We start from the raw sequence: 27,088 nt of genomic DNA on the forward strand, positions 1-27,088 counted from the left end.
GTCACAGTAAGGAAAGCACTTCATTTTCAAATCTTTAGCATTTCAAAGTGAAGGCATAAAAGGTTTTCTTTATCAAAGGAAAGGAACAAGAGTAGGCAAAGCTCATGGTTGTGGGCTGGTGGGTGGGCAGGGATTCTAACCGACAGCTGAAGAGGAAATATGTCTGTAACATCAACTGTCTGGAGCAAGGAAGGGTAAAGTACACATTCCGTTGCTTGCTTCAGATCTTGAACCTGAAAGACATAAATAATATTTAAAAGAATACTGTAGAAAGTGCTTAAACATAAGGTAAGAAAGCCTTCAGGTTCTCACAGAAAAATATAAACTCACATGGTTTAACTAGCAGTGTGTCCTCCCTGTTAACATGCAGATATGCTTCTTTAATAGTATGTATATGTAAATTAATTGTTGTAAATAACTTTTGATGATACATGAACACTAGTTCCATGATTCATACATGTTCTTTGCATTTTTCTCAGCCAGGATTATAGTAAGTTTATCTAATGAAAAGATAAATTTCTCAGAAAGAATGGAAAGTTTTAGAAGCTCTAATCTAAGAAAATTTTTTTCCATATGTCTGGCAGCCTGTGAATAATAGCAGAAACAGAGTGTTCCTAAAAGTGCATTCTGGTGACTCTGTGAGCTACACTTGCCTAGGAGCAGGCTGTGACCAGAGAATGGGGTGAGGCTTGTAATCTGCTGTTACAGATAACTCAGCAAAGACAGAGAAGGAAAGAAGTATAAGGGAATAGCATTTACAGAATGGAAAAAACAAACTGTGATACAGCCAAATCCCGTTAACAGCTACCACAAAATGATCAAGAATCTAAGAACACTATTTGTGCATTTCAGAAAATTCAACCCCATAAAAGAATCAAAGAAAGGAAAAGAAGGCTTATCACAAACATCTATGAAAAGTAAGGAAGCTCTCCACTGCAATTTGGAAATAGCAAGATGATTATACAATAAATTCTATTAGATACTCAAGAATAAATATATCATTGAGTTTAGCAATAAATTAAGGTAATAAAGAGAAATTACCATTATTTAAAATGCTATTGTTTATTACGTAGTAAATTTAAGTTTTTTTTCAAATAAGTGTTTTAATAAATTTTCACTAAGAACAGAATCATGTATAGACATCTCATTCATATGAAATGGAGGTTTAAAGAGTTAATCTTGCTAACCACACTAGCATATTCTCAACATCTCTCAGCTGAATATAAGTGGCAAAGAGCTGTATCAGTGGTAAAGAACTATGACTTTCTCACAATAAAATGTAATTGAGAAAAAGTATTAAAGGCTGTAAGTATTTAGTAATACATGGCTTACTTACAAGGAGTGTGTAAGCCTCAACTACAAATCCGCAATGAAAAATATTAAGGGTATTGAAAAAAGCTAAAGGTTGTGGGAGCATCCTGGAGGGGAAAATATGTTAATGCCATTTCTGCAACATGCTCAATTTATGAACCACATTGTCATGCATACTACAGGTAAAATCAGATGCTATTCAAAGCCACCAAACTTACTGAATTTTAAAAACAATCTTAAAAATACCAGTAGAGATAACAATAGGAGGTGATAAAACTTCTCTAGCTGTCCTACTCCTTAACTGACCTGTGCAGTTCGTTGGCCACAGTTATCAAACAAATGCATGACTATGCAAATGTTCTGTGGAACACTCATTCCATTTATAGGCATTTAAATGTTTTCTGGTATGATTATATTCACATCTTAACAAGACAAGTCACATGAAATATCCACTATCCATACCAGTCAAAAGTACTATTCATAAGCACACAAATAGTGGAATTTGAAGCAAAGATTGCCAAAATATTGTAAAGAATGGATATAAACAACCTGGTCATGCTTCTTTGGGGGAAGAGATTGTGATGAATGGGTGAGTGTAAATTGATGTTTCTCCCATATTTTCAATTCCCTACATCTAAGATATATGCAGCATTTAATGGCTCATGAATTGTTTACCTGGTATTATGTCTGTTGTTTATTTTTCTTTGTGTATCCAATAACACAGGAATATCCATATTTACAAATCTCTGTAGTCAAGAATGACCCCTACATGATACATCTTTTGTAATGGATGAAAAAGGGCTTTTCTCATTTTCTCTTTTCAAAATCACTTTGGTATTTCATCAAAGGGAGGAGTCACTGAATACATAGTGAAACCAGTTATGGGAGTGAGTAAAGTCACATGGCTCAAAGAAACATGGTTTCCCATGCAAAGCAATTGAAAATCAAGATGGCTATGAATGGATGATACAGTGTCTGGAATAAAAAGATTAATTTACATAATTCATGGTTTCAAAAATAGGAGTATTCAACTGGCAATTAAATGGAAAAATATTCACAACAACAATAAGTTCAACAAAATGAGTAGTAATTACATATAATAATTCCATTGTGGTGCTCAAATGTAAAGTCCAGTTGGAATAATATATGAGACTATGTGTAATGTTAGGTAGCTACATGCCCAGATGTTATCTATGTCCGTAACATAACTGAGTGAGTCCAGTTTCAATTAAAATCTACAGAAAACTAACATTATAATTCTAAAATTCATTGAGAAGATTCAAAATGCAAAAACTTGTTGGTAAAATAAGACCAGTTGGAGGAAGCAAACTTAGGAAGAATGAGAATTAAACAACTTTTAATGATGAAATCTTTATATTTCTTTGAAATAGAACTTTTTATAAATGAATCAGGATATAATACAAAAATACATTTGTTTCTTTTTCTTTTATTGTTCACAGACTGATAAGTGGTTGATAGCTGATAGGTGATGATTGTGATAGACAAGTAGTAGATACATAAATAGACAGATATGAGATAAAATATCAATTAATAAATAATAGATAAAGAGACAATTCTTTTATGATACATAAGAGATAATGAATAGATACATGGGTAGGTAGATAGATAAACAGATATTTTCTACATAGAACAAGTATCAAAATCTATATCAAATAATGAGTTTAGAAATAGATTAGAAAGCTGTTATTCTCTCTCTGTATATTTGTATATTGATATTATAACCTTTGACATATCAGAAGTAAATTCATTTGCAGATAGAATCTTTATAAAAAACAATCAAGTTAAACTATGTTTGTTATGGTGGGGTATAAATAGGATTAGATTCTTATAAAAGGAAATAAATTGAACACAAAATCACAGAAAAAAATGACGTGCAAGAAATTGGGAGAAGAAGCTCTCTACACTGTGAGAATATTCTGTCACAGTCTCCAAAGAAACCAAGCCTGAACCAACTTGAATTTTTAGCTCAAGACTCCAAATTGTGACTCAAACCATATTTTCATCATTACCCATTCCATGTACTTTGTTGTGACCATCTCTAACAAGATCTAACCCTACTAAAAAGTAGGTAGAACTGTAGAACTGATCCAGACAAATGGAAGCAAATAATTATAAACATGGAGCCATTATCTCACAGAATACCTGAGAAGTATTTTAGAAAGTAGTTGTAAATCTGTGCTGATAGTTTCTGTCAACCCAGCACAAGCAAGAGCTATGCAGAAGAGAGCACCATTGGCTGAGAAAATGCCTCTATAAGGCTGGTCTGAAAGGCCTTTGGGGCCTTTTCTCAACTAGTGATTGGCATTGGAGGGTCTAGTTCACAGTAGGCAGTGCAACCCCTAGCGTTAAGTCCTAGGTATCACCAGAAAACAGACTGAGCAGGTCATGGAGGAAAGGCAGTAATCAACACTCTTCTGTGACTTCTGTATTAGTTTTTGCTTCCTGGTCTCTGCCTTGAGTTTCTGCTGACTTCCCTAAATGAGAGACTACAAGCTGTAAGGAGAAAGAAGCTCTTTATTCCCCAAATTGCTTTTGGTCATGGTCACTATCACAGAAACAGTAAAGTAACTAATAAAGATTTTATTTCTGTGCCCTTTGCACATATTTTTTTCAAGGGTAAAACAGTAATTTCCTTACCTGAACATGTAGAATAATATCAAATATAAACAAATGTATTTTAGAGAATTCAAGCTGTCTAGCACATATTAAAAATAAACTTACTAGTTTATGCCACAGAAATAGTTAAGGAAATATGTGTATGGCCTCATACACTGATTTTATTACTCTGTAAGAAAAAGAAGAGTGAGAACATGCTAAACATGCAGTGATAAGATTGACTGAACTGCACACAGAACAGAATGTGTCATAGCACCTGGCAGCAGGTAGGACCTCTGAGAGACAAGCAGCCAATGGTAGAGCATGGGTGAAGGATGAGCCTTTCTGATTAGTTATGTCTCTAAAGAAAAGTTGTTGGAAGATAAAGAAACACTTCCTTCAAATAGAACAACATACTGTGATCACCTCTGTGCATTTCCACTCTCTAGAGTTATGATGTTTGAAACTAGAAGATGCTGATTAATTGCTTAAGTTCCTTGGCTCTATTTCTCTAAGTATTGTAATCTTGTTCATGATTACTGTTGCATTAACTAAGCAATAGATTGTTTGAAGTCCTGAAGTATATTTTATCACGAAGGTTAGGAACACTAAATATGATAATGTAATTAAAACTGATTGCAAACTATAAGAAAAATAGCAAAAAATAAATAATAGTTATATTTAATTTAATGAAAAATCATCAATGATGAGCAAAAGCAATAGTGAATATTGCTACATGTAATAAAGAAGGAAGAAGCAATAGAAGATAAATTTTATGGAAAGCACACTGGACATTTAGCTCCACACTCATAGCCAGGTTAGCATTCTTGTTCTGATGTCAGTGTATTTTTAGAGCCATGGCTGAGACAGGGAGCATGGAGCTGACTGATAGACCACTTCTATAATAGCGTTGCCCTTGGAAGGGATTTCTTGTCTTATTGACTCAAATATGTCTACTGGAAAATTGGGTTACCAGGAGTGCTTACCTCCTGAAGTTCTTGTGAGTACAAAATGAGTTATATAATCTCTCATGCAAAACATGGCCAATGTTTTTTTTTCATCAGTTTGGTTTATAATGTATATGGTATTCTGGGGACATGTTTATTGTACAAGAGAAACCAAAGGCATGAAATAACACTGTACTTTTAGGTGAGACAAAAATGAACCATTATTATTATTATTATTATTTGTTATTTGACTCCCATGACAGTCTATAACTGGATGATTATTGATTAATCTTTGTTGGATTGGGTCATCTGCTTCAGGGCCATTGTAGAATAACCTGCTTTGCAGTTACATACCATTCCAGTTCCCTCCATGCAAGAAGAAGCGAAAGGGTGGCAAACACCTACACTTGGCAAAGAAACCACAAAAACAAAACCTAAAGTAGTCACTGAAGCCTACTCTAAATGAAATAAATGTCTTAACCACTGCTAAACTCCACAGTGCAAATGATTGTTCTATATGTCTGCAGAACACCCATGAAACTCACTAAGTTTCTCAGGAGTAAAGACACGACTTGTTTAGAAAACCTCATTATTTACATTGGAGGTCAACACTCTATAAAGTTACAATTTAACACAAAAATGTGGGCGAAGCCAGTATCTCACGTTTTATAAATGAACTAACATGTAGAGAGTCCTCGTGCCCTTTTCTACAAGATCATAACGGAATTCAACCACCTTTCACTGTGCAGGCAGGGCTCTCTCTCGCATTTCCTTGGTGAAGGGCTAATTAAAAGTTGCTGAAATCTTAAACATGGCAATGTCACTACCGCTGTCTCTATCCAAAGAGCACACAAATAATTTACAAGAGCAGGTTTTGTATTCATTTTATTTCCCTTGATGGAAGAAAATCAGTCTCTGTGTTTTCCTGTTTATTTGCTTCTCATGTAGTCAAACACTCTCTCGTCTGGACCATTGTATGTCAGCTTCTGTGCCCATTCTCCACACCTTCACGCCAAGCATTCCAAACTCCCAATCTGGCCTTGTTTTTGCCCGACTAGAACACTTTCAGTTCACTATTATTCTCCAAACAGGGTCCCAAGTCCTAAACGTCACTTAGAAGCCTGCTATGTCTCTTCCCCTCTTCCCACGTTTTCTTGCCAGCTACCAGATCTCCCACTCTTTCATCGGAGCTTCACGGCTGACATTTATTCATTTAAAATAACTTTATTGACACTGGCAATACAAGTGCTTTCTCCCTTAGTCTAGCTAATTCATATTTACCTTTAACATATTTTCTTTCTTGCCCAAGTCCCATCGCTCGAGCTCACATATACACACAGGCAAACCCACATTTACTGCAGGCTGAGCTTTCCCTTGAATGTCAGCTTCATCTTTCTGTCCAAGGTCGCTGGAATTTCTGTGCTCATTGACGGTCTTTCAAAGTAGTTGTTCTTTTCCCGCCTGCCTTTAAGACCAACAGTGGTTCTTGGACGTATGGAAAATGAAATACATTTCCCATTGGGTTTTCTTTCCTGTGGACCAAGGGTGAAAACGAGTCCCCTGCTTTCTATTTAGCTCTACCCTACCCTCCATTGTATTCCGCAGTATAAAAACCTACCTAAGCCTTTGGGATATTTCTCCAAACCCCGTCTCTTGCAACAGATAGAGAAATGCCTAGAAAAATATAGTGCTATTATAGAAACGTTCTACTTTCTGAAGTATACCGGGTAGACTACATTACTATGTAGAAACTGTCCCGTGTTGGGGACCCTTCGTCTGCCTAGTTCTCTCTGTAAGTGAGGCAGAGAGTGTGCGGGGCTCTCACGCCTTTCTTCTGTGTTAGACAGGACTATGAGGAGCTAGAGAAGCAGCTCAAGGAGGTGTTTAAGGAGCGCAGCACAGTCCTGCGGGAGCTAACAAAGACATCGCGAGAACTGGATGGGATCAAAGTCAACCTTCAGGTGAGCTGGAAACTGATTTTGTCACCCACTGGACTGATATACATTTTTAAACAATTTTCTCTACATCTCTGGGCTTTATCACTCCTGTTAATATTTATTATTGTTTTAGTTTTGAAATAAAAAGTCTTTTGAAATGGTCTAGAGACCTGCAGTTTCCAAACAGCAAAAGCAGTAAACTGTGTACTTGGTAAAGCCATCAGCTTCTCCCAGCTTCCAGCATCAATTTGATGCCTGTGTTCTTGACATTACAAAGTGAGAGGAGGAATTAGACCGAGGGTCAGAGAATGTAGGAAGGATATTTAGGAGATAAATTTAGATTGTTTCCCAGGATAGTTCTAAAGATCCTTTAAGCAACTTCTTTATAGAAATGGATAAATGTTTACAAAGGAGACTATCATGTTTAAAACAAGAGAAAATAAAAGAAAGATACATTTCAGATAAACAAATCTTTCTAAAACATCTAGTAGTACTTCATTTTTCCTATGAAAGTACTTTTTAAATCTTAGTTAAAATAGAAACTTTTTTCAATACATTATGTTCTAATTATGATTTTTCCTCCCCTGACTCCTCCAGCTTCTCCCCACCTTCCCTCCCATTAGGATCTACCTCTTTTCTGCCTCTTGTGAGAAAATAAACAGCATCTAAGGCATAATAATATAATAGTATAAAACAACCAGGATAGGATAAAAACAAACAGAAGGAAAAGAGCCAAAGAAAAGCACAACAAACACATAAAGACACAGATACACCCATGTTCATCCCCATAGGAAACATAAAAGCAGAAGCCATAACATATACACAAAGGACTGTAAGGTAAAATGTTTTATGGGACACAATATTATGAGACAAAGAGTGACACGTTTTGATGTCTGAATTTGCACATTGCATTCACTGAGTACCTAGTGTGTACTAAATTCTTTAGGGGCACTGCACGGCTTAATTCTTTTGAATAAGTAGAGGAAATGGTACTTTGTGATTTTTTATGGTGCATAAGCAATATATTCTAAAGACAGTAGTTATGAAAGTCAGTAAAGACTCCAGAGTTTAAATGTAAGCTGTTTGCTCCAGAGACTTTTCACATACTGCAGAACTGAGGCTGTCTGTATGTTGTCTTGGGCCTCAAGGTCTGCATTATACAATGTTGCCCTGACGACACTCTGGGGAGGATGATGGTGTGATGGTCTTTGGGAGACTGCACCAGGTTGGAGCATGACCTTTGAGTTACCCAAAAGCTCCTATATCCCACCCAGCTCTCCCCCCCCCTCACCTTCTTGCACTCCCTACCTTGAGGTTGGACCCTGTTCCTGTTCCGTTAGTTTTCCCCCTTAATTAAGAAAAGCCTTAAAATACACCATTTTGGAGTCAGCTTGGGATTATTTGATTTGCGTTCTCCCCCTTGCCACAAACACCACCACCTTTTACCGTTCAGTGTTCAGCTTCTACGGTGGTGGTGCCACCACCACTAGAACATTGGTTTTGGTCCAGCTCACATGCTTGGTTATCTTTCCATAGCTCTTAGCTAATTTCCATATGAAAACCTTACTGTAGTTACTAATCTTCCTTTATAGCTGCAAATACAATGTTTAGAAAGAGCACACAGGTAAGCAATGAATGGGACCTGCATTTGGATTTACTGTTTGAGCTCTTGTGCAAGTTGTGCCATGCATTGAGAGAGTAAAGTGAACCCCCACCCTATAGGAGTGGGATGCATGTAGAAGGATTAAAAGGTGCATGAAGCATAGTTCTGCACATCCGGGCATCAGACTATGAATAGTGAAGAGGAAGATTCATGAGGCTACACATTGATCTGGTTTTATCAGGGAAAGCCTAGGCAGAGATTACTGAGAAGAACGTTAGCAGGTAAACAAGCCTGGGAGGAATATTCATGACATCTGCCTGTCCTCATGGGGATGGAACACCTGGCACAGGAGCATATCATCAGCAGATGGCGAAATGCCCTGGAGAGATCAGTAATTACTGTGTTCCCAAGACACTCTTGTTTCCTTAGTCAAGGTGTCTCCTTATACACCAGAATGTTGCTTAAGAAAAATGATCATGGAGCTGTGATTTTTAAAGGGGAAAATTGTCCCTGAAATTTTGTTACAAGTTTGAGAATAACTTTTTGTCTTGTGGCACATAATACATGAAATGTTTTTTTTTGTTGTTGTTTAATTTTAATAAATCCTCTTAGCAAATTTTCCACAAAATTACCATAGCATTACATTCATTATAAAGTGAAGAGTAGAGACTTAAGTAGCTCACTGTATGTGGGTAAGTCATTCACATAAAAAAAAAGTGAGATCAGATTTCAAACATAAAGTAAATACATATATAACTATGTGTTATGGGACTTTTCCTGACAAAATATGAACAAAATGGCCCCCCACAGGAACTATCCCACCTATGTTCAGCCTGGTGAACTGATGAGTTTACATGGAGTTTGTTAGGAGAGATGGGGGACATGAGTCTTGGGCCCCAAGCAGCTACCCCATCTCACTGACCTCCGGCAACCTCTTCTGGGATGTTGTGTTTCATTTCTTTGCTTCAAGACAGGCTCTAGTATTAACCCTGCCTTGAGCTTACTTTGTAGTCAATGATGGACATGCACATCTGGTCTTCATGCCTTTTCTTCCTTACATCAGGACTACACACGCCTCCTGCTATGCCCACTTCTTTATGTAGTACCAGACTGTGTCCTGGAGATCTCCACAATCTAGGCAATCATTCTATCTACTGTTGAGTTGCATTGAAAAACTTATCCTGTCTTTAATAAGGTGATATTATTAAGCCCAGTATGAGGTAAATCAGTTGGAAGTAATCAGTCACTCTAATTTCAAAATAATTGGCATGTTCTGCCCAGAGGACAGAGTTTCTCAATATATTCAATAGGTCTTCCTTATCTATTTAGTTTACTATTTTACTTAAAATGCTTTTTATTTAAAAACATTTCTCTCTTTTTTTTTAGTTTCTTCCTTATTTCTTAAAGGTTTCTTATTTCTTGATCTGTTTTCATTTCATGTGAACGAATGCTTTGCCTGCACGTACCTGTGTACCATGTGCATGCAGGTCACGCGGATTCCAGGAGGATGCTAGATCCCTTGTACCCAGGCCAGGAGGGTGCTAGACCCCTTGAACCTGGAGTTACAGACATGCAGTTCACATGCAGGCCAGGAGGGTGTTAGATCCCTTGAACCTCGAGTTATAGACATGCAATACACGTGCAGGCCAGGAGGGTGCTAGATCCCTTGAACCTGGAGTTACAGACATGCAGTTCACGTGCAAGCCAGGAGGGTGCTAGAACCCTTGTACCTGGAGATACAGACATACAGTTCACATGCAGGCCAGGAGGGTGCTAGATCCCTTAAACCCAGAGTTACAGACATGCAATAGACGTGCAGGCCAGGAGGGTGCTAGATCCCTTAAACCCGGAGATACAGACATGCAGTGTGGATTCCAGGAGAGTGTTAGATCCCTTGGACCCTGAGTTACAGACATGCAGTACACATGGATTCCAGGAGGGTGCTAGATCCCTTGAACCTGGAGTTACAAATAGTTGGGAGCCTCCATGTGGGTGCTTGGAACCAAACCCATTTTCATTCCTCTTTGTCTGTTAGGGGAAGCTATTTTTTCTAAACACACAGAGCACTACATACTGAATTCTTCCTACAAGGAGTCTCAGTTAACCCTTGTCCACCACTAGGTACAGTAAAGCTAACAGTGTATTATTCTCTGTTGAATACCAGGCTGAAACTATTCAGGCAGCACCGTGCTTTACAAGTCATAACTCAGGCTAGGTGTCTGTTAACTAAATATTAAGGAACAATACACTCACCTCTAAACTGCCGTCATCCCTCTACCTTCACAGCTACTCTGTAGAAACGGTTATTGCTATTTAAACTTTTAATATCCAGTATAAAGGTTACTCTATTGAACAGTTTACTGAGTATAAATAAGGATGTTATTAGGAAAGGTTTTATATGACAGATCCTCTGAGAAGAAGAACTTGTGGGGGAGCTTCTCTCTTCTAACTGATGGCTTCTGAATCCTGAATTTGCAAGTATATAAGTACTAATGACTAGAGTGGCATATGTTATTTTCTTAGTACCTGTGTATCGTGACAAGGGATAAAATTACCTGGCCTTCTGTCTTTTTGTATCCTAACACCTTACTTAGAATAAGACACAGACATGAACAAAGAAGCACCTGCCTTTGACTGCTTTCAACTCCCATCAGGTTATTCCCTGAACTGTGCAGGGAAGCTTTCTATGAACCCTTCCATTTGCTGGAACTACACAAGAGCTAATTCAAAATAAGTCCCGTGGACACACTTTAAAGGAATGGGAGAAGGTATTTTTTTTTAATTTATTTGTGAAGAGACTTGTTGAAAGGAGAGAGGGCCTGCTAGCTTATACCTGAAATAATCACACAGAAACTGTCTTCATTTAAATCACTGCCTGGCCCATTATCTCTAGTCTCTTACTGGCTAACTCTCACATCTTGATGTACCCCATCTCTAATAATCTGTAATCATCATGAGGTCACGGCTTACTGGAAAAGATTTAGTATGTCTGACCTGGCGTCTCCATGGGGCTCTCTCACCCTGCTTACTTCCTCCCAGAATTTAGTTCTGTCTTCTCTACCTACCTAAGTTCTGCCCTATTAGGCCAAGGAGTTCCTTTATTAATTAACCAACGAAAGCAACACACAAACAGAAGGACCTCCTACACCATTTCCCCTTTTCTGTTTAAACAAAAAGGAAGGCTTTAACTTTAACATAGTAAAATTATATATAACAAATCAGAGACTGAGAAGCACATGAGATAACTCAGTGGGTGAAGGTGCTCTCCAGGTGAGTCCAGTGGCTGGAGTTTCATGCTCGGGACACATGTAAATCTAAAATAGAAAAATTAACTCCTCAAAGCTGTTCTCTGACATGCATATCTGCCTGATGATGTGTTTAACAACACATATATAACATGCACACACATGCATACATATACACACCCCAAAATAAAAATATTTAATATTTACTTGAAAGAAAATGAGGTATTTGCAGGTTGTTTGTCTCCAACATCTGAATGGTGAGCTTCTGCTCAAAACTGTTCTTGTATTAAGAGTTTAATATGTCCAACTGTGCATCGTGAACTGCTGTGTGTGTCCTTGGCACCATCAGTAGCTAGGAGGACTAATTTTTATATCTTTGTTCAATAAACTAAGTGCCTTAAAACCTGGCACTAAATATAGACAATAAAGTGAATAGCAGGGTTTTATCTAAGACTCCTTTCCCGCATTTCTCTTTCAGTCTTTGAAAAATGATGAGCAATCTTCCAAAACGGATGTTCAGAAGCTTCTGGAGTTAGGCCAGAAGCAAAGGTAAGATGGAGTTCTATATTCCTTTCTAAACTTCCTTTTCTTTTAGTTTAAGACTTCCTCCTCTCTCCTATTTTTGCAATACTATTAAAGCTTAGCCAGGGAGTTTATCAAAATCCATGTACCGTAATGTGTGAACTTATCTTCTTGTGGACACTTGGGTGTATATGAAATTTATCCAGGGCTTTGTGGATGGGATGTGAGAGTCTGCATTTCAGGCAATAACTTGGTAAAGGTTAGTTATGCTCAAAGCAATTAAAAGAATTGCTAAGACCTATATCCTTTGGGTTTGAATATTTTTTAAAATGATCAAATTCAAAGTCCACATCATTCCATGTGGTCTGTTTGGTCAACAGACAAACTGCTGTTAAAAAATATTACACATCTCAAGTAACAGAATGATGTGTTTCTTTTTTTTTTTTATTGAGAAAAGGAAAAAAAAAACAAGTTTCTGCCTCCTCCCAGCCTCCCATTTCCCTCCCCCTCCTCCCAGCCTTCTCCCCCTCCTCCCACCCTTTTCCCCCTTCCCCCACTCCTCTCCCCCTCCCTCTCCAGTCCAAAGAGCAGTCAGGGTTCCCTGCCCTGTGGTAAGTCCTAGGTCCTCCCCCTCCGTCCATATCTAGGAAGGTGAACATGCAAACTGGCTAGGCTCCCACAAAGCCAGCACATTAAGTAGGATCAAAACCCCATGCCATTGTCCTTGGCTTCTCATCAGCCCTCATTGTTCACCATGTTCAGAGAGTCGGTATTATCCCATGCTTTTTCGGACACAGTCCAGCTGTCCTTGGTGAGCTCCCAATAGATCAGCTCCACTGTCACAGTGGGTGGGTGCACCCCTCGTGGTCCCAACTTCTTTGCTCATGTTCTCCCTCCTTCTTCTCCTCATTGGGACCTAGGGAACTCAGTCCAGTTCCCCCCATCCTCCCCTTCTCCCTTTTCTCTCCCCATCTCCCCTTACCCCCATCCCACCCCACCTCCAAGATCCCAATTTTCTCCCCTGCAATTTTGTCTACTTCCCATAGCCAAGAGGATAACTATATGTTTTTCGTTGGGTTCACCTTCTTACTTAGCTTCTTTAGGTTCACCAATTGTACACTACGTGACCCTTATTTATGGCTAGAAACCAATTATGAGTGAGTACATCCCATGTCCATCTTTTTGGGTCTGGGTTAGCTCACTCAGGATAGTGTTTTCTATTTCCATCCATTTGCATGCAAAATTGTTTTTTACTGCAGCGTAGTACTCTAATGTGTATATATTCCACACTTTCTTCATCCATTCTTCCATTGAAGGGCATCTAGGCTGTTTCCAGGTTCTGGCTATTACAAAGAATACTGCTATGAACATAGTTGAACAAATGCTCTTGTCATATGATAGGGCATCTCTTGGGTATATTCCCAGGAGTGGTATTGCTGGGTCCAGGGGTAGGTTGATCCCGAATTTCCTGAGAAACCGAAACACCGATTTCCAAAGTGGTTGCACAAGATTGCATTCCCACCAGCAATGGATGAGTGTACACCTTCCTCCACAGCCTCTCCTATCATTGGAGTTTTTTATTTTAGCCATTCTGACAGGTGTAAGATGATATCTCAAAGTTGTTTTGATTTGCATTTCCCTGATTGCTAAGGAGGTTGAGAATGACCTTAAGTGTCTTTTGGCCATTTGAACTTCTTCTGTTGAGAATTCTCTGTTCAGTTCAGTGCCCCATTTTTTAATTGGGTTAATTAGCATTTTAAAGTCTAGTTTCCTGAGTTCTCTATATATTTTGGAGATCAGACCTTTGTCTGTTGCGGGGTTGGTGAAGATCTTCCCCAGTCGGTAGGTTGCCTTTTTTTGTCTTAGTGACAGTGTATTTTACTTTACAGAAGGTTCTCACTTTTAGTAGGTCCCATTTATTCAATGTTGCCCTTAATGTCTGTGCTGCTGGGGTTACACATAGGAAGAGATCTCCTGTGCCCATTTTTGTTGTAGGGTACTTCCTACTTTCTCTTCTATCAGGTTCAATGTGTTCTGACTGATATTGAGGTCTTTAATCCCTTTGGACTAGAGTTGTGCATGGTGATAGATATGGATCTATTTTCATTCTTCTACAGGTTGACATCCAGTTATGCCAGGACCATTTGTTGAAGATGCTTTCTTTCTTCCATTGTATACTTTTAGCTCCTTTATCAAAAATGAGGTGTTCATAGGTTTGTGGGATAAAATCCGGGTCTTCTATACGATTCCATTGATTGACTTCTCTGTTTTTATGCCAGTACCACACTGTTTTCTTCACTGTAGCTCTGTAATAGAGTTTGAAGTCAGGGATGGTAATGCCTCCAGAAGATCCTTTATTGTATAGGATTGTTTTGGCTATCATGGGTTTTTTGTTTTTCCATATAAAGTTGATTATTGTCCTCTCAAGACTCTGTGAAGAATTTTGATGGGACCTTGATAGGGATTGCACTGAATCTATAAATTGCCTTTGGTAGAATTGCCATTTTTACTATGTTGATCCTCCCAATCCAAGAGCAAGGGAGGTCCTTCCATTTTCTGGTATCCTCTTCAATTTCTTCCTTCAAAGATTTAAAGTTCTTGTCAAATAGATCCTTCACTTCCTTGGTTAGAGTTACCCCAAGATATTTTATGCTGTTTGTGGCGATCGTGAAAGGTGAAACTTCTCTGATTTCCCTCTCTGCTTCCATATCCTTTGTGTATAAGAGGGCGACTGATTTTTTGGAGTTGATCTTGTATCCTGCCACATTACTAAAGGTGTTTATCAGCTGTAAAAGTTCTTTAGTGGAGTTTTGGGGGTCTCTTATGTAGACTATCATATCATCTGCAAATAACGAAAGTTTCACTTCTTCCTTTCCAATTCAAATCCCCTTGATCCCCTTATGTTGTCTTATTGCTATTGCTAGAACTTCAAGCACTATATTGAAGAGGTATGGCGAGAGTGGACAGCCTTGTCGTGTTAATGAGTTTGGTGGGATGGCTTTGAGTTTCTCTCTGTTTAATTTGATGTTAGTTGTCGGCTTGCTGTATATAGCTTTTATTATATTTAGGTATGACAGTTATATCCCTAATCTCTCCAATACTTTTATCATAAATGGATGTTGAATTTTGTCAAATGCTTTTTCAGCATCCAATGAAAGGATCATATGGTTTTTTTCTTTCAGTTTATTTATATGATGGATTACATTGATAGATTTTCGTATGTTGAACCAGCCCTGCATCTCTGGGATGAAGCCTACTTGATCATAATGGATAATTTTTCTAATGTGTTCTTGGATTCGGTTTGCCAGTATTTTGTTGAGGATTTTTGCGTCGATGTTCATGAGTGAGACTGGCCTATAATTCTCTTTCTTGGTTGAGTCTTTGTCTGGTTTTGGTATCAGAGTAACTGTAGCTTCATAAAAGGAATTTGGCAATGATTCTTCTGTTTCTATATTGTGAAATACATTAAGGAGTATAGGTATTAGGTCTTCTTGGAAGTTCTGGTAGAATTCCGCATTGAAATAATCTGGTCCTGGGCTTTTTTTGGTAGTGAGGTTTTTGATAACCGCTTCTAATTCTTTGCGACTAACAGGTCTATTTTGATTGTTCACCTGGTCCTGGTTTAACTTTGGTATATGGTATTTATCTAAAAAGTGTCCATTTCCTTTCCATTTTCCAGTTTTGTGGCATACAGGCTTTTGTAGTAAGATCTAATGATTCTCTGAATTTCCTCTGTGTCTGTGGTTATGTCCCCCTTTTCATTTCTGATCTTATTAATTTGCAAATTCTCTCTCTGCTGTTTGACTAGTTTGGATAGGGGTTTGTCAATCTTGTTGATTTTCTCCAGGAACCAGCTCTTTGTTTCATTGATTCTTTGGATTGTTTTCTGTGTTTCTATCTTGTTGATTGCAGCCCTCAGTTTGATTATTTCCAGTCTTCTACTCCTCCTAGGTGAGTCTGCATCTTTTTTTTTCTAGAGCTTTCAGGTGGGCTGTTAAGTCTCCAATGTGAGCTTTCTCTGTTTTCTTTAACTGGGCACTTAGTGCTATGAACTTTCCTTTTAGGACTGCTTTCATAGTGTCCCATAAGTTTGAGTATGTTGTTTCTTAATTTTCATTGAATTCCCGGAAGACTTTAATTTCTTTCTTTATTTCTTCCTTAATCCAGGTATGGTTCAGTAGTTGACTGTTCAGTTTCCATGAATTTGTAGGCTTTCTGGGGGTAGCATTGTTGTTGAATTCTAACTTTAATCCATGGTGATCTGATAAGACACAGGTGGTTACTAATATTTTTTTGTAAGTGTGGATGTTTGCTTTGTTACTGACTATGTGGTCAACTTTTGAGAAGGTTCCTTGAGCTACAGAGAAGAAGGTATATTCTTTCCTATTTGGGTGAAATTTTCAATAGATGTCTATTAAGTCCATTTGCTTCATTACCTCCATGAATTCTCTTATTTCTCTGTTAGTTTTCTGTCTGATTGACCAGTCCATTGGTGAGAGAGGAGTGTTGAAGTTTCCTACTATTAGTGTGTGCAGTTTGATGGCTGCCTTGAGTTTTAGCAATGTTTTTTTTTTGTACGTGGGTGCTTTTATATTAGGGGCATAGATGTTCAGGATTGTGACTTCATCCTGATGAACTGTTCCTGTTATGAGTATAAAATGCCCCTCTCCATCTCTTCTGATTGATTTAAGTTTGAAGTCAAGTTTGTTAGAAATTAGTCTGGCCACACCTGCTTGTTTCTTAGGTCCATTTGCTTGATAAGCCTTTTCCCAGCCTTTTACTCTAAGTAGGTGCCTGTCTTTGTGGTTGAGGTGTGTTTCTTGTAAACAGCAGAATGTTGGATCCTATTTTCTTATCCAATCTCTTAGCCTGTGCCTTTTTATAGGTGAGTTGAGTCCATTGACATTAAGTGATATTAATGACCAGTGGTTGTTAACTCCTGTCACTTTTTTAGTAGTAGAGTTTGTGGTTTCCTTTCTTTGAGTTGTGCTGGTGAAGGGTCTCTAGATGTTTGAGTTATGGTGGTCATTGTTGGACTCCTTGCTTTGTGATTTTCCTCCTATTACTTTCTGTAAGGCTGGATTTGTGGCTACGTATTGTTTAAATTTGTTTTTATCTTGGAAAATTTTGATTTCTCCATTTATAGTGAACGAAAGCTTGGCTGGGTATAGTAGTCTGGGCTTGCATCCATGGTCTCTTAGTTTCTGCAGAACATCTATCCAGGACCTTCTGGCTTTCATGGTTTCCATGGAGAAGTCAGGTATGATTCTGATAGGTTTACCTTTATAAGTGACTTGGCCTTTTTCCTTTGCAGCTCTTTAAATTCTTTCCTTATTCTGTATGCTTTGTGTTTTGATTATTATATGGCGAGGGGATGGTTTTTTTTTTTTTTGATGTTCTGTATGCTTCTTGAACCTTCATAGGTATATCTTTCTTTAGGTTGGGAAAGTTTTCTTCTCTAATTTTATTAAATATATTTTCTGGACCATTGAGATGCACTTCTTCTCTTTCTTCTACTCCTATTATTCTTAAGTTTGGTCTTTTTATTGTGTCCCAGATTTCCTGAATGTTTTGTGATGAGAGTTTTTTGGACTTGCTGCTTTCTTTGATCAGTGTGTTTATTTTCTCTATGGTATCTTCAGAATCTGAGATTCTTTCTTCTCTTGTATTCTGTTGGTTATGCTTGTTTCTGTAGACTTTGTTTGTTTACTTAAATTTTCCATGTCCAGCGGCCCTCTGTTTGTGTTTTCTTCCTTGCCTCCATTTCAGTTTTCATATCTTGAACTGTTTCCATTGTCTGTTTGATTGTTTTTCCTTGGTTTTCTAGGGTATCATTCACTGATTTATTCAATTCTTCAAACTTTCTGTTATATTTCTCATCTATTTCTATAAGGGCGTTTTTTATATGCTGTTTAAGGGCATCAATCGCTTTCATGAATTCAATCTTTTCTACTTCTTCTTGATTAAGATGTTCATGTCCTCCCGTTGTGAGGTCGCTTTTTTTCTGGTGGCTTCATGTTGCTTTTCAGTTTGTTGGGTGAATTCTTGCATTAGCGTCTGCCATCTCTTCTTCCAAATGCTCCCTTATGGATCTTCTTTTACCGGATCAGGTCTCCTTGCCTACTGATGTACCTTCCCAGTGATGGCTCTCCCCAGTGATGGCTCTCCTGGTGCCGAGATCAGATCTCCATGCCCAATGATGGCTCTCCCCAATGCTGGCTCTCCTGGCACCCAGATCAGGTCTCCGTGCTGGTTGGGTAGCTCTTAAAGCGCCTACCTTGCTTGGTGCAGGCAGGCTATAGAAACAAAGAACTCCTGCCTGCTTGGGTGCCCCGAGGACTCGGACCCAGTGCCCAGACAGGCTGGGCTGGGTGATGTTATGTGTTGAAAGAGGGCAGTGGGGCCAAAGTGGGGAGGGCTCCTGATGCAAGCCCAATGTTTGCTCTCCTGGTGCCGAGAGATCAGGTCTCCGTGCTGGTTGGGTAGCTCTTAAACAAAGCGCCTACCTTGCTTGGTGTAGGCAGGCTATAGAAACAAAGGAAATGATGTGTTTTTTAATCATGTGTCCTGTCATCAGCCTGGGTCTCCACTGCTGACCTTACATACTGACCCTGAAACCTGTCATTGACGTGCTTTCACGTGAGGTCACACTGTGGTTAAAATATCCATGTCATGCATTACTCTTCATTGTTTACAGAGATGAGTTATTGTTTTAGCTATTAGATGTTATTGTTAAAATAATTTGATAGTTCTTCATTCATTGTCTTTCTTTTGATTTATTTTAGCAACAGCAGTGGGCCACAGGCATGACAGACACTTAGCCATCTACAGTCTGGTTAATATTTAAACCTTTTGTTTTCTTTTCTTTTTGTTTGTTTGTTTTGTTTTGTTGCTTTTTTATTTCTGTGTGTGTTGGGTTCCTCATTTGCAAAGTAAAGCTAGTTATCTTAATGATTATAAAAAGGGCTTGTTTGAAGGAATCTAAAGATGTTGACCTCTTAGAAATGAGAGATACATAGTCTCCCCATTTTACTGGGGCACTTGAAGTGTTGAAGTTGATAGAAATTGATCAAAAAAAGATCTTATTTAAAAAGAAAAGGTTGGGATATCTATTGACCAACACAGTAACAATTTAACAAAGTATACTTTTTAAGAAAACATATGAACAAAAGGAATCAGCCAAAACAAACTCAGATTTGTGGAAAATACTTCTTTAACAAAGGATTTTATCTCAATCAAAGGAAATCAATAAAAAAACATAATAGAAAAAAAAACACAAAAATAGTATCTGGATAACTCAAGTCAATTGTCAGGGATTAAAGAGGGTGGAGGAACTGGGTCTGACACAAATCCTTTGAAGGGATGTCCCAGAGGGGATGGACTTCAGTGTCCAGCGTAGGCAAAACCTTTGAAAGGGTCCCAGAGGGGATGGACTTCAGTGTCCAGCATTGAGAACTCACAGTGGGTAGCTCTGCAGAGAATGGAACAGTTCATTTCAGGAGAATTGTTGTGCTGACTCTGTTGAGGAGGAAAAGGAGATGTAGGCAGTTAGGAAGCCATGGTTTCGAGAGGAGAGGGAGGACTGTGGAAGGAAGACACATCTTTCAGCCTCCCTCACAGGAAAGCACAGGTGTGGGGCCTGAGCTGTGACAAAGACAAAGACAACCCAGGCCATTGTTTTCACTATATGTTCTCGGGTCCCTGTGTATGTTTATAACGACACAGAAAGGCCTGAGCTGGGACAAAGACAACCCATGCCTTTGTTTTCACTGTACTTTCTCAGGTCCCTGTGTATGTTTATAACGACACAGAAAGCCTTTAGGCCAATCAGGAGAATGGCATTAAGTCTGTAAAATATGTTTAAGTAATCATCTACACCCCACCTTCATACACAAGTTCTCAGAGGACTGAATATCTGTTCTACCAAAAAGGTGAAAGAAAGCAGATATGTTCGCCCTGAAATATTAGAGTTTTATACAAAATTAGAAAACTTGTTGAATATAAATAACTCATTTTATGTGTACCATTAAAATCAACATAAAAATCTCAGTAAATTTTAGCCATGGGTATAGGTAACTTTTTCAAACCCAAACTGTCTGACGTAGAATTCCCCTCATCAACAAATAACTAACTTACAGAGTATTTGTGTGTATCTGGTGACAAATTTTTAAGTAAATCTAGAGGGTGTGAGAGATCCACACACAGCTACATGAAGAGATAACTGGATGGTTCACTACTAACAAGAGAGAAATATGTGTGTGATAAGAGATGTGGAAATAACAGATTCTAAATAGGTGATAAGTGCTTGATAATCACATTAATAGATAGATGATAGATGACTCATGGTGCCTTATTTCGACTATTAAAATGAACATGTTCATAATATATAACTACCTGGATGATATTGACAGAAGCCCCTTGGGTTGGTAGAGAGACATTAGACTACATAATGTCAGTACTAAAGAGCTGTAAGCAGAGAAACGACCCTGGGAGCGTCCTCAAGTGTCTAAGAGTAAATGAGAAAGCATACTTTGTTCTCTCTCTAGTGACTTGGGGGAGGACTCAGAGTGCTATGAGACTATTGACCACTGACATGCTTTCTGAAAGCCAGAAGGAAGCCTTTACTCTGTAAATTACTGATTGACACAGCAGCTCATCACCATCTGAAATTCATGCCTTCCTGAGAGGAAAATGGAGATTAAAATAGAGATGCAAAAGCTGCCCAGTGCTTGCACAATATGAGAAACTATGCTAAGATAATCATGCGTGTGAGCAATCTCATCCTGATGCTGAAGCTACCCAGTCTTAGAACTAGAGAGTTACTTCAGCACCAAAGAGGCTCTAAGGCAGCCAGGCCTAACTAGTCAAATCTTCCTGAGGTGGGGTGTAGTGTTGAAGCAAAGAAGCCTGAAATCATCTTGCATAGCATAGAAACTGGGAGTATGGGAGTCAGGCTTCAGAAGCTGGAGAACAGTGGGCTGGTTAAAAATGTATATTAGAAAGGCAGACAGAATGAAGTGTACTGAGAGCTGGTTGGTAGATGTAAGGCCAAGCTACCCATCACACAGTAGCTCTGCTTGACATAGAGACGTACATTTCTCTGCTTCCACCATCTAAAAATATTGGACTCACTTATATTTGTATTTGTGTATTTTATTTTATTGCAAAGTGTTTTTCTGATCATATGTATGTGTACCACATGCCTGCCTGATTCCCATAGAAGTCAGAACAGGGCACCGATCCCCTGGAACTTGGTTATGGTGCTCAGAATTGAATCTGGGTCCTCCTACAAGAAGAACAAATGCTTTTAACTACTGACTCCCTCCAGGCCCTTTGTCCAATTTTCACTAACATATTACTGCTGCTCTTTCTTGTTTCCTATTTGCTTACATAGCATGATATGGGATTTTTTTATTCCCTTGTCTTTTGTAATATAATGTTATTAGATTATTATTTATTGTCTAAAACTAGCAATAAGTAGTCTAAAAACAAAATTTAGAATGAGAAGTAGTAGCTACTATAAAATTATCTTGAATTTTTTGTTGACTGTATAATTCATATTTTAATTTGTACTTGGAAAAGACTGTTTTTCCTTCCTCCCCAGAACCCTTCCTTTATTTTTCCCTTCTCAATAAAAGCAGCATAATGCCTGTCTACATGTGTGTGCATATGCTGTGAACACCTGCCACTGTCCCTGTGGGCCTCAGTTTTCTATCACTCACAGATATCATATTTTGATGTGACAGGTAACATATGTGCATCTGTTGCATATGATCATATTTTATACTATACTGAATTTAGTATTTGAATGCCATTGCAATATTTAATTATTATGTCACAAACGTTCAGTTAAAAATCTGGTATTCCAGATATAAATATCCATATATGAATATACCCGTGAAAGCTGAAATTTAGCTTTAAACCATGGTTTATGGATTTGGCCTGGACCACAATGATTCCAAAATTTATTCTCTCTCTCCCACCTCCCTTTTTCTGTCTCCCCTGAAAATTAAATTTGGGTGATCGCAGTACCTAAAGTTGAGATCTAGAAGTCACAGAGTGTTCCTGCTAGAGGAAAGAGCCTGTCCTGTGGGGTATTCTGATCAAAGAGTATACTCACAGTCTCTATGAAGTTGTTTTCTTTTTAATGATTGTAGAATAAGTACTTTTCTTTTCTAGATTCCCTGCTAAAAATTTTGTTTATTGTGTCACTTAAACCTTGCCACAAGCCTACAAAGTGTTTTTATTATTGTGTCCAGTTTTAAATGAGGAAATTTACAAGGAGGGAATTTTAACATTTGCCCAAATTACCAGAGGTACTTTTCCAGAAATTGATGGCCAAATTTAAACCAGTTTTGAGTCTCATGGAATAAAACAACACTTTGCTTGCTTGTTGTTGCTCTTAAGCAACTTCTCTAGGCATAGTCACATATCATATATGTGCACTGTATTACACACACATGTGCTTGTACACACACACATACACACACACTAACCTTTATAATCTATATATTTTTGAGGTGATAGTTTGAGTGACAAAAGTCAAGTCAAAGCAAATCAATAAACTTAATCCAATATGTACAAATTTTAAATCTTTAAAAGAAATGAGTAAGCACATAAAATAATGGCTTTCATCATGACATTCACAAACATGCACACACATGCACGTACATGCACACACACACACACACACACACACACATAGTCACTGCATGATTGTTATTGCTCACTCCCCTAACCCTTACACTGAGAAACTCTCTTGACTTCCATTGTATCTGTAAGAAACAATGTGATATTTATCTTTCTCTACCCCCCCAATCAAAACACATAGTCTATGCATACTAATGATCTTGGGGCCCAATTGCCATTATTTGAGGTCATATATTTTCTTTCCTGTGCCCATTAAGCAATAGTTAGAATTAAATCTATTTTCCCTGTGTTTTCATGAAAAATTCTCAGGTTATAGTTAAGCAACAATACTGCAAAATTAAGAAATTAATGAGGATCAGAAGGTTACCATAATTTCTTTCAGAAGTCTATCATCACTTTTGACTTAACATGTTCATGCCCTACATGTCATCAGTGAAATTAGCTTTCCAACTTGAGTTGGTATATTGAGCTGATTGAACACATTCATTGTTCACATTGATTCACACTGTGGGATTCTTATAAAGCATAATAAAAGGCAATTTCCTTTAAATATCACCTGCTTTATGTATGTACATGGAAAAAAACCCTTTATTTTCAGAGTATTTAGACGTAGCCTTTTGAATTGCTGTAGATTTTCATAATTATAGTTAGCTGTTCCTTAAATGTAGATTGATAGACAAACTTTTTTTTCGTAAAGTTCAAGGAAAATAGTGGAATCATGTGGTATCTCTTCTTTGTTCTTTTTCTACTGACCTAGGGAAGAAATGAAGTCCCTCCAGGAGGCCCTGCAGAATCAGATTAAAGAGACATCTGAGAAAGCAGAGAAACATCAGGCTACAGTGAGTGTGTTTGTGCCTCTTCTTTGGGTAATAGCTTTAGGGTTGAGAAGTTATGTCTTCCTTTTCTCCAATCACAAAAGAAAAATACACTATAAAAAGAAAATAATGAAGTCTCCACAACAGAAGCTTCAGTTATTTTGACCAGCATAATATTTTGCCACAATTTACTATAAGAAAAGGGTGAACATTGTGTTTAATTTGGCGATCTTCTGACTCCTACTGATTCTCTATAAGTGATGAACAAGAGGCTGAACAGGCAGAGAACTGGATCACTTTAGTGGTTCCTGGATGGGGTGGAAGCTGAACTGAAAGCCAGGTAACCTATGTAGATCCTTAAGCTGTTCCAGACAACCATGGCATGGGAATCACTCAGGGGCAGGGCCATATTGTCTGCTTGGTCATCCATCCTACAGATTATTCATAGGATAAGACTTATAGTTTCACGGTCCAACTGCTCCCCAGATCTTTGCAAGATGATGTCCTTTTGACACTCACACTGTGGCTCTTATCAGTGATATTCACCAGAGACAAGAAAATTGGCTCCTGAAGCAATGCTGGGATATCAGTCTCAAATTTATTTCTCAGACTCACTTTTGCACCTCTTGCAAAGATAAGACTTCTATATACTATCTAGTGCCCGAATCTCCTTTTAAAATTTATATAATACCAAACTCTATTTGCTAGAAGTCAAACGTATTACTGAAAAGATGGATGGAACGTTATACCCAGGGCCCACAAGGGGAAGGCTAGTGCTGGCCAGCAGAGAGAACTGGACAGTAGATCCCATTATGATTTCAGAGACAGGGCAATGGTGAGACAGCTAAAGAGGCTCAGGGTGGGCAGTGTGAACAACGCAGTAACTTGGGACATAGGGGCTACCCCACATTGTGGGTCTAAGTCACTAGGGCAGGTCTGAAGTGGTTTGAAGTGGCTCTACAGTGTGTTATTCTTCAGCTGATTGATTGTTATTTGAAAGTATGGTCCTGAGAGTACATGACCTATTGTGGCTCCAGGGAAGGAGGCAGGAAGAGAGAGAAGGGTATTTCAAGCACATTATCAGACTAGTGAGAAAGAAGCTGGTCCAGCACATGGTTCTTGGAACAGACTCTTTCCGGAGTGCCAATAAAATATAACACCAATTTTAGAAACAAGATTCATGAAGGTATCCATCTTGTTCAGTTATTGGAAGCCCAGGCTCTCTAGAAACTCTGGTGAGCCTTTTATTTGCAAAGCTTTTGTAAACTTTGGTTTGAGTGTGGAGTTTTGATTCTGAACCTCAGTTCAGTTTGTCACCCAGGACTGCTGAGTCCTAAGGGCAGTCTTTCTCCTAATGAAGACCTGCTTTGCAGTCTTAGGAATGTTTCCTGGCAAGTTCTCATTATCTCTTCCAGATAACAATGCTGAGGCCAAATGAAAACAGTCAGTGATTTTATGTAAGACGTTCTAGTGCTTGGCTACCTGGGCACCAAATGTTTTGTAAAAGAATGAACAGGTTTTAGTGCTTCCTAATCAACGTTTCCCTCAATATGGACTTAGAATGTTAGATGACTCTGTCTGTGACCTCATTTATGCTTTGCCCAGTCAGACTTCATTTGAATTTATCTTGGGGATTTTAATCTGATAAAAAGTGGTGACCTTGAGAACAGATGTGCTGTATTCACTATTTTCTCAGACCCTTGCCATAAAGCCATACTATTTAATCGACTGATTCCTAAGAAGCTGTAGAACACAGGAGGTAAACTCCTGGCTCACTTTACATTGCTAGTGGGCGGAGCAACCAAAGCACACACCACAGCAATTCCCACACTATATGTAGACAGAGTTCCAGGGAGAACACTGTCACTCTCGAAAGGGCAGAGGTCGAAGATAGAATATCCAGCTGTGGAAATGCAACGGGTACAGATTATGGCCCCTGTGCTCTCCGTACCTTTCTTGTGGATTTCCCTCAGAGCTATGACCATCCTATCTTCACTTTCCTCATATTTCTACTAAGCCCAACCTGCTTGCGCGGACTGGCTTAGCATTCTGTTCTGAGGATAATTCCTAGTGGAATGGGATTCTGTGGACTTGATCAATTTCTACCCGTTTGTTTATTTATCCAATTAAGACAGTGTAACACATTAAAATAATAAGGGTTATTATTACTATTAAAATAAGAATACTATACTATTAAAATATTATATTTATTATATAGAAATTATATTATTATTATACAGAAATATTGTAATATATTTATAATTGAAGGTGTAATTATGTCTGGGTTATAGGCTATAGTAGACTTGAAAGTGATATCCTGTCCTTTCTATTCTGCCCACCATTTTTATTACAAATTCATATATGGTCATTTCATTTCCCTCAGGCTCTCCTGCTGACTACTTACAAAGCTCTTCATTGGTGATTATGATTCTGTGCACACAAGGTAGTAAGCAGAAGGGATGATGAATTGTAACTAACTTCAAAACTGTAGGCTATCATTGCCACCACCACCCGCTAATGATACAGGAAGCATTCTCAAGGATGACATAGGATTAATGTCTGACAAGGGCAGACTCACATAATGTAGTCTGTTCTGAATCATTGGGGATGTTCTAATATTTCTATGCTAAGTCATTACTAATCTAAACCACATAGATACACAATCAGGATACTATCATGGGTCTCCAGCAGCTCTTCCCACAGGTTGACAATGAGCTGTGTGAGATTGATCTGACATTCAGAATCACAAAGGTTCCTATCACAGGTGTGAGCTGTATCACTGATCTGACAATGATCTCTGACTAAACACCTGAAACTTTATTGTATTTAGTAATTGCAAGACAACTCAATTTTGGTAATGCTTTGTATTTTCTTACCTACGGATGCGCTATCATTGTTATTTACTATAATTGTTTGAAAGACGTTTAAAGTCACATGTGTGTCAATATTTAGAAGTACGTAAACATACACTAAAGTGTATGTGGACACATGATGGTGCTTCAGAATAATCGTGTGCTGGGAAACAAAGAATTGTATTACAGCATAAAACATATGTCCTTTAGGCATTATTTGTGTTGGAAGATTATAATGAAGAAAAGTAATTTTCAACTTAAGTTGTCATCATTTTTTTAATATTGCTAGTTCTAAGGCAGTGGGATGATGTAAAGAAGTACTATAAGATTTGCTTCATTCCTGAACTGAAGTTAAAAAAACTCATCACATCACCCAATGTGACAGCAAAAATCATAAAATGTGTGCATTACAAAGAGAGCAGCTCATAGAATAAAGAAAAGATTCCAAGTGACCAACTTCAAAGAAAGCCTCTCCTGAGGTGAGTCCAGGTGCGGAAAGGGAAGGACTCTTTTCGTTTTCTTTGATCTTCCCTGCAAAGAGATGAGAAAGAGATGAAAGGAAGATGGTGGAGATAACAGCAAGTATAATT

The 27,088-nt window shown here is 38.3% G+C and overlaps 1 protein-coding gene across 2 annotated transcripts in view; it reads left to right on the plus strand.

The window, feature by feature from the left end:
• Positions 1-27,088, plus strand: part of LOC121459512 (leucine zipper protein 2) — a 334,680-nt gene that overhangs the window by 162,454 nt on the left and 145,138 nt on the right. For both annotated transcript variants that reach the window (XM_041669388.1, XM_041669387.1), the window contains exons 2-4: positions 6,718-6,835; positions 12,138-12,208; positions 23,589-23,670. In XM_041669388.1, coding sequence (XP_041525322.1) covers positions 6,718-6,835; positions 12,138-12,208; positions 23,589-23,670 — 271 coding nt within the window. The remainder of the gene's footprint in view (positions 1-6,717; positions 6,836-12,137; positions 12,209-23,588; positions 23,671-27,088) is intronic.

This window comes from Microtus oregoni, unplaced genomic scaffold, assembly GCF_018167655.1.
Source record: "Microtus oregoni isolate MIOR12 unplaced genomic scaffold, Mior012 000019F_ref0000042, whole genome shotgun sequence".
Taxonomy (NCBI): Eukaryota; Metazoa; Chordata; class Mammalia; order Rodentia; family Cricetidae; genus Microtus; species Microtus oregoni.